Below are 14,009 nucleotides of genomic sequence, written 5' to 3' on the forward strand. Positions count from 1 at the left end.
GGAAAAGGGAGGCTACAGAAAAGAAACGATGGTGTAAGAACACACTGCGTCCTCCCACTATTTCTCAAACTTCCCAAAAGTAAAAACAAACAAAAATCTGGAATATTAAATGCAAAAAATACCAATTCTTAGCAATCATGCCTTTCTTCCTTCCTGAGTATTAAAAAAAAAAATGTGGCAGAGAAAAGCTTTTGAAGAAGGTCTCCAATCAATTCCAGTATAACTGCTTTCATAGCAATTCAACAAACTTTAGAAACAAAAATTTACAATTTAAAAATTTGCCCTCTACATTTATCTTCTCACTAGAACGCATTTTGTCCAGATTGCTTTAAAAAAACATATATAAAATGGCAACAAGAACTTCACCCCAGCCCGTAATGACACCTGGATGCTAGTGGATAGTTTCCGGGGGGAAGCCCAAGAATCAGATGAGTTTCTACCCTCGTGTATTTTTATAATTGTTCTTAGGAGGCGTCTTAAGCACTGGTTTGGCCACAGATGTATTTAGCATGTAAAATATGTTAAAGACCACATCATACTTTGTATTTCTCACAATATAGACAAGATCGCTAGTTCCTTCCTTCCTGTCTTCTTTTTTTTCTAAGGTATCACAGAAAAAGTTGGCAGAACTGAAAGGTGAGGTTATTTTGGTACAAAAAAAATGAAATGTCAGCATGGTTTGTTCATAATACGTAATTCCCATGAACTTTCTGAAGACCCTGTTTCAGTAGCTAGGAGACAGGAAATTAGAAAGCAAGTAACTGATTAGACAATGTGGAAGCTGACGAATGGAAACTTAAGTTACAGGAATTTTCAAATAAGTAGCTCACTGGCATCAGATTAGAATATTTAGGGAAATGATCAAGAAGAATGTTTTCATACAAAGACAGAAATTCACAGGTCTGGACATTGTAAACAGAGTCCAGGAGAAGAGTCCAGAGAAATGGTCAGGCTGCAGAGAGGCATAGTTTATAAGTCGTCTATTAGAGATCAAAATAGACTAGATGCAGCTTGCTTTTCAGCCTAAACACTGTGCATAAATACAATTAAAAGCTGAGATGTAAGGCTTTGTAAATTATGTACTGGTGAAACATTCTTAAGTCCTTAGGTAGAAAACAGAATGGAAGAGCATTTAAAGTTTCAGAATCAAGACCTTAACTCTTAGAATCAATGAAATACAGTAACTGTACCTAGGGGAGTCTGAAGTACATAAACATCACTCTCCCAAACAGTGGTCAGAGGGGAACATGACTACCTCACAGAGCACTTAACAACAGCACCAGTATTCATTTACTACCCCCTTGACTGCCCAAGGGTATACAGCACTCATCCAGTGAGGGAGAGCTAATGTTTGCTCCATGCTGTTACAATGAATCTGACTCCAAAACTGTGCCAGAGTATAAAATCTAAGAAAATGTTTCTAAGAGTTAATTAACATAGCTCCATAGTGTAAAAACGTTTGTAATCTAAAACATTTTAAAATGAGTTAGGTGGAAAAAAGTTGTCTTTTTCATTCACAGATTTTATAATTAACATAAGGACATTATTTGCCCTTGTAAATTTGCTAAAGAGTATCTTAAAGAACAAACAATGATATTTTAAAAATTGATACTTTTTCTCAATAGAGAAATTTAATACAAGGTGAATATATAGAGAAATTAGTTTTAAAGGGTGCACTTTCCAACACATTCAATGAAATCTGCCTATTTTAAATATAAAGGCACACAACATTTTAAAGAAAACATTACTAAGAAGTATACTAATACATTAATATTATTTACAGTTACTGTTTAATCATGTAAAGTTTAGCTACTATATTAAAAACTTTTCTTTCCTAGAGATGTAAACTGTGTCAATTCAAACATGAGTAGTTTGTTATACTGATCAATTTGATACATCCACATTAAGAGGTGATCTGCTAAAAATTAATTTGTCTATGTTGCACCCTTGAAAATAATTTTTTTCACATCTGTCAGAACTTGGAAGGAACAAACTACTCCATCATAGTTCAAAGAAAAAAAGAAATTTTTGGAAAAACAATTTATGAAAAAGTCAGATCCATATTTCATGTCTGCCACAAAAGCTCATCGGAGTAATAACCCTCCTTCTCCTGGGTGTTATCCTACCATCTGCTGCTCTATTACTTATCTTTATTTTGCAACTAATTAACAGCATAATCTTCTAAATTCAGCAAGTTAATTATCATTATTGTGGTCTTTGCAGCATCATCAGTCCTCATGAAGTCTTGTCTCCCCACCCCCAGAGAACATATGAAAATGAAGGAGGTTGGAAGAGGGTCTGTTTCTATGGAGTGGGCTCATTAGGTGTTTGCTGATTAGCTTGGCATGCAGAGGCAGGTCAGAGGAATTCTGCTGAACATGAGGTTCCATGCAGGGCCCCAACCAAGTTAATGCAGGTTTCTGAACATTTGCCAGGATGCCCTCTGCTAGCTCTTGATAGAAACCCCTGCAGAAAACCTACTGGCTGCCTGCTGTGTGCAAGGATATTTCTCAGTTTGTCACACAAGTCTTAAAGCAATGATGCCTTACTTTCCTAAACCTTCTTGAACAAAACTCCCAGATGATTAACACCTAAAACAATCTGGCAAGGTATGATGTAACTCTGTATAAAACAGCAGGTCACGCAATTTTTCTGTACCATTAAAAAGTACTACATAATTTTGTGTCTGTGGGGCCTCATCCCCATTTCTTTATCATATTCTTACTTTTCCAAAGGCTAAAAAAACTGTTATTTGAAAAAAAAGCTGAAATGTTTTCCTGTAGTGAAACAAAAGCAAATGTCTTATTTTAGTATTTGCAATAAGCAAAAGCATGATACATATATAACATTTTCCTATAAGCATCTGACATGTAAGTCAGGTAATACTAAAGGCACCATTGGTTATCCCAGCATACAAGATACATTTCTCTCCAGCTCTTCTAATCTGGCGTTGCTCTCACATTATTTTTCAACCACAAGTCACTTTAGCATAATTAACAACTATACTACACAGTATGTCACTAGCAGATTGTGACTGCAAAGGTCAAATAAGTTTTTGACAAAGATGAAGAACTCCAAAATCATCCTGCTTAAAATATTTTCAGAGACGAAAACTAGTAGCACCACCAGCAATACAAAATCCAACTGAAACAGCAAAAAAGAAATGATAGGTATGGAGTGGGCTGGGGGCTGGGGCTGGGTGAACAGGCAGAAGAAATGCTTAATAATTAATAAGAATCTAGGCAGGGTTGGGGGAATATCCAGCCCACCAGTTGTGTAAGGCCTGCAAAAAAAAAAAAAAAGTGATCTGGCCCTGCCACAGTAACCACAGGTGGGATATGAAATTCTGTAAATATATGGTAGACTTATTTCGAAGTTGATACTTTAGTACGGTTCATGAATGCTGTTACCAACATCCAAATAGTCTTTGGCAGAAAACAGGTTTTTCATCCCTGATATGATGTGTGAGTTGGGAATCAGGCATTTGGTGAGTTTGTTTCTAGAATTCTGTTATAGGAAAGAACCAAGTTCTAGAATCATTCTTCTGCTCATTAAGAAAGCTCTGTGCATGGGATACAAATCAACACATCTTTCTGCAGTTGGGATGACACGCTTTCCATTTGGTAAGTCCACTGAGATCTTGGAAGCCTAATACATTGATGACACTGATGTTTTAACTTCAAACTTACAAATAAACTGTAACTATTTGGCATTTTATGCTCTAAAAGTATTCAAAATAATTTGCAGACTAAGAAATAGATTCCCCGTGGATTTCCATTTCAAATATTTAATAGATGATTTTAGTTTTAAGCAATTTCAAAGTCTCTTTACTTAATCACAATTGGACACTCTTGTTTATTATGTCAATGAAACAAGCAATCACCTAAGACGGCTTTTTTTTATACTGGAAAGATTCTAACAAGATAGTTAATTGGATTGTTAAATTTTAGTGGAGCATTCTGTGACTCTCCATGCTATTTGTGGGTCTTTGACCAGTGATTGTTGTTCATACATAAACTTAAAGAAAGTTACTGCTTTAAGTTTTTAACATACACGTATTATAACACTATTATTCTTAACTCAATTTCCTAGCAGCCTAAAAGAAGAAAATATTCTGGTTAGAGTTCTGTTTAATGGTTTATAGCAATACGGTCTACTGTAAGAATCCAAAGTAATTCCTTGAACTGAATTTGTTCCTTTTGAATTAACATAAGCCTACTCAATATGTAAACATATGATGTTTTTATATTTCTGCTTAATCTATAGTCACTGTGTGGCAAATTAAACTGCATTTTCCATTAATCAGTATGTTTAACACAAAGTATAAAAAACATTTCTACAGAAGCTCCTTTGTTATTGGGTGAAGAAAAGTCACCTTAATATCACCAAAAATCTGATCCAAACACACAATGAATGATGTAACAAATTTTCCCCTTGCGCCTTATTATTATTATTATACATTTTTCTTTCTCTTTTCCTTCCTTCCTTTCTTTCTCCCTCCTTCCCTTCCTTTATCTGAAAGATCTTCCAACTGTTGGTTCACTTCTCACTTGCCACAACAGCTGGGGCTGGGCTGGGCTAGGCTGAAGCCAGGAGGCTGGAACTCAACCTGAGTCTCCTAGTTGACAAGGACTTGGGTACATGAGGCATCCCCTGTCACGTTCTAGGGTGTGCATTAGCAGGAAGCTGGAATTGGAAATGAAGCTAAGACCTGAAGCCAAACACTCTTAATATGAGATTCAGGTGTCCTAAGGGCATTGTCATCTCTTTTATCTGTTCTTCATCTTAAAACTTATTTTCTCTCTCTTTTCTGTCTCTACTGCTCTGCCTCTAAAGTACATGAAAATAAATAAATAAACATTTAAAAATGTATGTATTTATGTATCTAAAAGAGACTAAGGATAAAAGTTCCCATCTGCCAGTTCATTCTCCAAATACCGATCATGGCTGACCTGGGCTGGGACAGAACTGGAGCCAGAATCTTTGCAGCTTCTCTCCTGGGTAGTAAGAATACCAAACATTTGATCATCACCACTATCCTAAATGCTGGCCAAATGCATGCATCTCATCCCTACTCTCTTGGGTTTTTATGTTCTTTTTCACTGTGCTTGATAACCAGGGGCTGGTGTTGTGGCATAGTAGGCAAAGCCAATGCCTCAAATGCCAGCATCCCATGTGGTCAACAGTTCACTTTCTGTCTATTTTGTTTTCAACCCAGATCCCTGCTAATGGCCTAGGAAAAGCACAGAAGATGATTCAAAAGCTTAGGCCTCTGCCATCCACGTGAGAGCCCCAGATGAAGCGCCCAGCTCCTGGCTTCGGCCTGCTTCAGTCCTGTTGTCATGGCTACCTGAGGAGTGAACCAGAGGATGGAAGATCTGTCTCTAACTCTCTCTGGAACTCTGAATTTTAATTAATTAAATAAACCTTTACAGAATCTAAAGTGATTTTACACTTCTCAACTACTTGTTCATTTAGAAGTCAGGATTGGGAATACCACCTCACAAATCATATAAAACCTGAGAAATCATCTGTCTGGTTCTGCCAGGCAACTGCAGGTGGCACTTGAAATCTGATAAAACTACAGCATGGTAATGTTTAAGTGTAGTATAGTCAATGAAAAATGTTCTAAACATTCAAATGGTCCTTGGTAGAAAAGGGTTCCCTATGCAACAGATGGTTAGATAAGTTTTCCTATTATTTGCACCAAAGGAGTGCAAATAATTTAAAAGTCTTGCAATACATAATTTTTCATGTGTAAAAATTTATGTTACCAATTTGGTACCTGGAGAAGAACTGAAACAAACATTATCTAATAATCACTTATGCACTGATTTCCTAAGAAAATAAAAATGTATTAAGAATTAGCCTGCATTTTATTTCACTAACATTATTAGTTCTTAGTAGTAGCTTCAGACATTACACCAAGAAAATCAGGAAGTTTTATAGGGCTAAGTGTGGCCATGGACATGAAAGCTTAATCCATTTACTTTGTAGATGAGGAATATATTTCAGAAAAGTTACAGTGGATTGATTAAAGATGGTGAATAGCAGAAATGGATTAAAATTAAAACACATGTCTTTCAATTCCTACTACAGCTTATTTCTTCAAATAACACTAATTTATTAGTACTTGAAGCACAACAGAAAAACATGTGATTTTCATTTTATGTATCATACACAAATGCTTGACTATATGAATTCTATTTGCAAGTTTGGAAAAAAAAAAACCTGTACAACCACTTATTTCAGCACTGTACTGGTGATCAGATCTAAGATCAGCTGTAATACCCCTGGCTTCCAGCAGGAGGAGAAAGAGCTTGTGTAAAAAGTCACAGCAAGAAACCAAATCAATCAGAAACAGTAACTTTACTCCCAATTTACCTAATTTATTTTACTACCACTAACAAGTGGCACTTACTAACTATACTGACTGGAAGCTTTTCTTCACCAATTTTCTTTCTACAGCACGGCCAGAGTCCATAACTTTTGAAAAATGTGATATAAACTGCATTTTAAACAACTTTTTATGGAAAAAAAAAACACATTCAGAACAGGCTTGAGAGAGTTACAGAATAAAAACCTGCTTACCATTTTTGCTTCTGACTGCACTGGCTGGGGAGAGGAAGGACCTGGGATTCCTGGAACACTAGGCACCATGGTGACTGGCCGAACAAGCTACACAAAGAAAATGCAAAGGAGAATTACTGGAGAATACCTTCAAAATAAGATTTGTATTTCATTGGTACAATGGTTGTTACAGCACTTTAAGATTTTATAACAGACCACTATAAGTCTATTTCTGCTTGATTATATATCTACATCATACTCTTGGTGATTTTATAGGCTGTTGTCACACTTTCACTTTGATTTCAACAAGGTTAAACCTTGTGACAGTGAGTTATAAAAACAATTTCCCAATACACCTTGCTTTTCTAAAATAGATTTCCTAGGTCCGGCACAGTGGCATAGTAAGCTAAGCCTCCACCTGCAGTGCCAGCATCTCTTACAGATACGATTGTGTTCTGGTTGTTCCACTCTCAATCTGACTCCCTGCTTGTGGTCCAAGTCTTCGGGCCCTGCATCCACATGGCAGACCACAGGGCAGAAGCCTGTGGCCCAAATTCGGCCTGGCCCAACCCCAAGCACATCAAGAATGAAGCAGCAGATGGAACATCTTAACTCTGCCTTTACAATAAACAATAAATCTTATAAAAACATTTTCTAAAACAGGTTTTCAATATATTAACATAATTTACACTGAAAACCAAAGTGTAGTAATTTCTCAAATAATTTACCCCTTTATATTTTATTTGTCTTTCCACTGAAAGGACAGTTATTATATAAACTGTATCTTTCATATCCAGTTGCTTTCATCACAGGTACATTTAACAGAATAACCAAGTCATCTTAAATATATGGTAATAAAATTTCTTCCCTCATAAATGAAGAAGCAGACATACTATGAGTCTTTAAAAAATCTTTCAAGGACGCATTTTGTAAGCAAAGTCTGTATGAAAAAGATGTATTACCTCAATGTTAATTTTGGATATTTAGATCACTTGGAAGAATTAGTGAATTCTTAAAATATAAAAGTGTAGTTTTACTATATTCCTGGAAGTAAAACCTCACCAACAGTGTGGAATGCTATTGTAAGTAGGCTGTTAAAAATAAGCTCAAAAAAGTATATCATAAATGATTACAATGTACTGACCAATGATATGTATCTACAAGAAAAAGTTATCATTTTATATAATTACACAATATCTAAAGCTTGGAATAAGATTTCCAGAGGAGAATAACAGATTAAAAAATTGTCATGTCATAAATAATTTAGATGAAGATGTCAATCTGAATTTTGCAAATTTAGTCAATTAAAATGTGAATAAGTAGTGAAGATATTGATGTAAAAAAAAAAAAAACAAGGAAAGCAAGATTACTGAACTATGTGCCCTTGAATCACAGAGGCTATTAAGCAAATAGCAATGAATAACTACCACTTACCATTAAAACGTACTTTCCTAAGTTCAGCTTCAGAAGTCAACCAAGTAGTTTCAGCTCTACTTCTAATTACTTAATACAGGCCAGTTTCATTATAAAAATTTAAACAGTCTAAATTTGTAACTTACTGGGACTGCAGCTGGAACATGCACATTAGAACTTGTAATTGATGCAGGAATAGCAACAGGCATGGTTTGTCCATTAGGAAGATGTAACAGAAGAGGAAATGGGCCTGGCACAGGGCTAAGGAAAACAAAAGAAGCGAAAAGAAAGGAAACAGATTCATAGCAACCATCTCTTAAAAACACAGTGACATTTTTACTTCTATTATTATAGCATTTACAAATAAATTTCATGAGCATTACAAGCTGCGAAAACCAAATTACCATTAATTAAATCTTAAATGTATTGTGAGTGTATCAGTGTTTAAAAAAAATGGGAGCAAATTCCAGTTTGCAAGATGAGAAAAATTCTTACCAGAGAGGTCATAGGAACTACTATTTTTTAAAAGACTTATTATTTATTTGGAAGGCAGAGGGATGCAGAGAGGGAGAAGCAGAGGCAGAGGTGGAGACACAAACATCTTCCATCGATTCATTAACTCCTTAAAGGCCACAGTAGCCAGGGCTAGGACAGGCCAAAGGCAGGAGCCAGGAATGCCATCCTGATCTTTCCACAGGAGTGGCAGGCATCCAAATACTCGGGACACCTTGTGTAGCCTTCCCAGGCACATTAGCAGAAAGCTGGACTGGAAGTGGAGTATTCAGGACTTGAATTGCGATATGGATAGTGGTAATTTAACTGCTGGTGGGCCCTAGAAATTTCATTCAAGAACTGAAAGACATGTCATCTTGTGAAATTTCATATTTCTGTCTGAGACAGCGGGAAGGCAGAAGAGCCATCACTTACACAATTGGCCTGTTGGAGGACGGTGCCTGTGTGATTACAGTACTAGAGGTTGGTGAAGGTACTGCCTGCTGAATAATTACACTTGAATCAGAACTTGTAAGCAGCACATTGGGAACTTGTAATGATGCTGGGCGAACAATAGCTGATGTGGGCTGTGCAGTTTGTGCCAATGGTACTTCCTGTTTAAGAGAGAACCAAAGGGTGGCATTTAAAATGACATTCATTCATTTTTCTTAGTGAATACAATATACACACACACTTGTGAACACATCCACAGGGTAATGCTTAAGCACTCAAAGTAAACTGCTATCTGAAAAAACTAAAAGGAAGTTTTGGAAATAGCTGTAAAGGTTCAAAGGCAATATTCAATTAATAAAAACCCTAATTTTAAAAAAACATTTTTTTTCAAGGACAGCTCATTTTTACTGTAAATTCATAACTATGTTAGGTTAATTATTTGGCAATGATTCTGTGAGAATATTAGTGAAAAAGTAAAAATATAATCCATTCCTGTGGATTGTAAAACTTAGAATCCAGAAAAGACTGCCTGGGTCTCATCCTCATTTTACTGTACAAAGAGAAAACAGGTCCAGACAGACTGTACTATGATTAAAACAAAGCCAATGACAGAATGTTAAACTGTTTGCTAATCTGAGGTAGGCTGTTCTTTCTATAGCAAAAACTTCTCAATATCAAAAAAATCAAGTAATAAATCCAGTAATAAAAACAAGAATGAGGACAATCCAAATCATGGAAGCTAGAATTTGTGATGTAGCCAGTAACCTCAAGTTAAACTCACCCGAGTTTAACAGATAACTAAACACAGAGATTAAGTATCTTATCTGAAATTTCTTAACCAGTTAGTATAAAAGTTAGTCTCCTGTGATCTTCTGAATATGCTTTTATGCTACCACTTACTTTTAAATTTTACAAATTATACCGGAAGGATAAACTAGTCCTATTATAGCTGCACTTATTTAACATGTTTGAGAACTTACATCCTAATGGAACAAGAGATGATAGAGACAGTAAATAGGAAACAAACAAGAAAATAACAGACTAATAAATGTTATAGAATAATAAATGCAACATGGTAAGACAGTGAAAGATCTCTGAGAAAAAGAGTTGGTGGAACTGGAGGAAACAGTGAGAGGAGGTAGCTCTCAACAATGGCATTTATATCAAACCAAAAGGATAAAGAATAACACACTTTAGGGTGAAGAACATAAAATAAAAAGCTAGTAATGGATGATGAACTCAGCAGAGTGGTACATGTGTAGGCAGATAATCCAGATCACAAAGGGTAAATGCTAAAGAATAAAATTAAAATGGCAAAGGAGATAGAAGTGGGAAGTCCAATTGCTAAGCTGACTGCTAATACTCCAAATAAAAGATGATGCTCAAAGTGGTGACACTGAACACAAACTGAAGAGGACAAAATTTGACATATATTTTGCAAGTAGGGCTCATAAACTTTGCTGTTGCTTTTAGTGTGAACAAAAAGAAGGAATTAGGATGCTCCCTAAACTCCTGGCTTGAGGAACTAGGAAGAAAAAGCAAACTTATCAAGATGAACAAAATGGGAGAACAAATTAGGGCTCTAACAGATGTCTGAAGTTTAAGAAGTCTACGAAACATAGAAGTATCTAGATGGAGTTGATTTAAATTTATGTTACCAGCACAGACTTTTTTTTTTAGATTTTCTTTCATTTTTATCAGATTTACACAGAAAAGGAAAGACGCAGAAAGATCTTCAACTCACTGGTTCACTCCCCAAGTGGCAGCAATGGCTAGAGCTTAGCCATTCTGAACTTTGAAGCCAGGAGTCTCCTCTGGATATCCCACATGGGTACAGGGGTCCAAGGATTGGAGCCTTCCTTTGCTGCTTTTGCACGCTTAAGCAGGAAGCAGGACAGGAAATGGAACAGCTGGGACATGAACTGGTACACATGGGATACTGGCATTGCAGGTGGAGGATTAGTGCCAGCCCCTAGAGATATGCTTTAAATATAGGGTCCGGATGGCATCAGTTGAGGAATAGGCTCAGAGCTGATTTTTTACAACTTACCATAGCTATGATCTACCCAGTGGGAGTCCTGAGTGACTGAGGAATATGGAAAAAAGGAATGCCTCCAAAATGGTGCTGAAGCAGCCACAGTGAAAAACTGTGTGGAGGGATTGAAATGTTTTCTAAGAAGGTGGATCTCAAGGATTTTATAGCAATGTTAGTAACTATAACAATGTGGAAAAAAATTTATGTTCAAAACCAACAGAATTAAATATATGAAGATAATGATAACATAAGGTACAGGTATTAAGCATGTATGCAATAGCCAGGGTTGGTTCGGGCAGAAGTTAAAAGCTAAGGATTCATTTACTTAAACCATCATCTGCTGCCTCCTAGGTGCCTTAGCAGGAAGCTGGATTGGAAGCAAAGTAGTTGGTACTCAAACCAGTACTCCATGACGGGGTGGATTCCAAGTGCTGGTTTCACCTGATGTGCCACAATACCTGCCACCTCATTTGTTTCTATTGTTCCAGTGTTTATACGAGCATGCTTTTAAAATCAGAAGAATAAAATGAAAAGAAAAATAACTTAAAAAAAAAACCTGTAAGATCAAATTCCTAGGTGAGAAGTTACTTCAGACAGAAGAAATTGCTATCATCACAGGAAATGACAGTCCCATGTATGTTACTCCACCTAAAGACTTTGTAATGGGATAAGATGTGAAGGGTGATGTCAGTGATACTAATGATTTTGATATGGTGCCTGGGCTAATGTGTCTGTATTCTAACAGAAAAGTTAAAAAGCAAACAAGAATAAATAGTAAAAAAAAAAAGTCTTATAAAATAAGAATATAGAGAATATTTATATAATTGCACAGTATGTGTTTCACATTAACTATTACTAGAAACAATAAAAAAGTTAAAAAAAAATCCCAAAGTTTATGGAGTAAAAAACTATAGCAAGTCAGGCTAATTTACTGAAGAAACAGGTAATTCTACATATCTTTTATGTGTAGGCTATGCCACCAACAGCCTATGTGTATAGGTTGATGAATGCACATTCTATGATATTCACACGTTAAAAAATATCATCAACTGAACATGTCCCATTTGTTCAATGACACAAAACTACAACTGTATTTCTTCATAAGTAACTGCTCAGCCATGGTAGGTGGAGTCCAAAAAATTATGGCTTTAGGAAAAACATATAAGAATATCATCTCTTTTTATGTCCCATTTGTCCTTATTTGTAAACACATGGTACTCCTAAATAGGTGCACTTCCTATGTGCTCACGAACAAAAAACTAATCAAGTAGTACCCATAACCACAACTGTGGCCCATGTGGTCCCAGGTTAGAGGGTCCTCCGGATGGTATCATCGTCTCAGTTGCAGCTACTCAATATCCACAGATGAGAATAACCAGTTCTTTACCCTTTGAAATCCTACATAATCACTGTTCATATAACTTACTAGATAATTAAGCTGTTGGTTTGAAATCCTTGGATACCAGAAATCTTCAAAAAAAACTCATGAAGAAGGTATGTCATGAAAAAAAAAAAATCAAACATTCATATTGAACTATTCATCAAAATAAATTTCTCCATAAACTTAAATAATTTCATCTAAAAGTAACTAACCAGTAAATTCAGAAAAACTAAGTTAAGTGACACATTTACATTCCCCTTTCAAAACAAACTTTACCTAGCATAACTATTCTCCCCTACAATTTCTTTCTAAGTTGATTATTTACAACATGGTGGGTAACAGCCAGGCCGAGGATCACATAAGGCCTGTGAAATCATTTCATTCAGCCCTGCCACGGCAACCACTAGTGAGACTTGAAATTCAACAAGTCTACAGAAGACCAGTTTGTACACTGATAATTTTGTATGATCCACAAATATTATAAATATCCAAATGGCAGAAAAAAGGTTTCCAACTCCTGAAAAGGGGGAATCTTCCCTGAAACAGTTGGCTATTCACAGGCTTTTACACATTAAGTACTAAACTTTACTTGGGTACCAACTTTTCCCCCTTAGTTTCTATTTCTATTGCAAACATCACTCACCTTTTCATCACTGGTCGTTGATTCTGGGTGAGGTAAAGGACTATCCTGGTGAGTTGTTTCTACAACAGAAGGCTCCTCAATTTTACTTCTTATGATGGGTGTTGCAAGAGGAGATAAATCTAGGGGCATCTAAAATGTAAACAATAAAGAAATACCACAAATTCAAACACAATCACCAAGCCTACGGTAAGAAAGTCTGAAGTATATGCTAGCAACACCTCTACTAAAAGTACTTTCTTAATCTCATGATTAACAACATACTTTTTTAATGTCATCTTCTGAAGCTTTCTTGAATTCATTCTCAAATGGACTTGCCAACTCATTAAATAAACCAACTTCTTCACAGTTTTTCAAGAATCTTGTAGGTGTTGGGGTCTGATCTGAAATAAATGTCAAGAAATAATCACACAGATTTAAATATTGTCCATATCAAGAAGCTAAAATACAATAATTTAACAAATTAGCAGGACTGGTTCAGTCACAGTTGTTAATGCTCTCTTTGCAATGACCTCTTCCCTTTAAAGCAAACAAAATTCTGTTAAATTTATGCTGCGTTTCCAGGTATTTCTTCCAACTTCGAGAACACAAAGTATGAAAGAAGTCCTCTTTTGCTCTTAGTCCACCTCTCCAGACCCTCCCTCTGAGTAGAATGGCAAAGCATCTACTCAAGAGATAAACCGCTATTGTCTAAAACAGTGATAAGAACTTTTTCAAAACTTGGCATTAAAAATTATTGTCTCAATACATGTAGTTGGGGAATACTAGACTAAGAGTATGCATATGCACTTTAACTTGGCACTTTTGCTAGACTCTCATAATACATCATGAAAGCAAGCTTAAAGTAAAACATATTTGTACTAGGTAGATATTAAAGTTAGAAAAAGAAAGTGAAAGCCTTAAAAACAAAACAAACCTCTCCATATTAGTATTTACTAGATCTATTATTCAATTTTGATGCATTTTAAAAGCTTGGCTTGAGTTATACAGAATGTCTAAATAACATTTTAGTTAATTTTTAGGCA

General features: G+C 35.8%; 1 protein-coding gene across 14 annotated transcripts in view; it reads right to left on the bottom strand.

The window, feature by feature from the left end:
• Nucleotides 1–14,009, bottom strand: part of ATF2 (activating transcription factor 2) — a 95,342-nt gene that overhangs the window by 22,373 nt on the left and 58,960 nt on the right. For 13 of the 14 annotated variants that reach the window (XM_040971752.1, XM_040971753.1, XM_040971761.1 and 10 more), the window contains 5 exons: nucleotides 13,249–13,367; nucleotides 12,988–13,116; nucleotides 8,911–9,089; nucleotides 8,130–8,244; nucleotides 6,592–6,678 (listed from right to left, as the gene is read on the bottom strand). In XM_040971752.1, coding sequence (XP_040827686.1) covers nucleotides 6,592–6,678; nucleotides 8,130–8,244; nucleotides 8,911–9,089; nucleotides 12,988–13,116; nucleotides 13,249–13,367 — 629 coding nt within the window. Of the gene's footprint in view, nucleotides 1–6,591; nucleotides 6,679–8,129; nucleotides 8,245–8,906; nucleotides 9,090–12,987; nucleotides 13,117–13,248; nucleotides 13,368–14,009 lie in introns of those variants that run through there. The other variant, XM_040971765.1, reaches the window with a different exon arrangement.

Source organism: Ochotona curzoniae, unplaced genomic scaffold (genome assembly GCF_017591425.1).
Source record: "Ochotona curzoniae isolate NIBS_2020 unplaced genomic scaffold, NIBS_Ocur_1.0 contig_2210, whole genome shotgun sequence".
NCBI lineage: Eukaryota > Metazoa > Chordata > Mammalia > Lagomorpha > Ochotonidae > Ochotona > Ochotona curzoniae.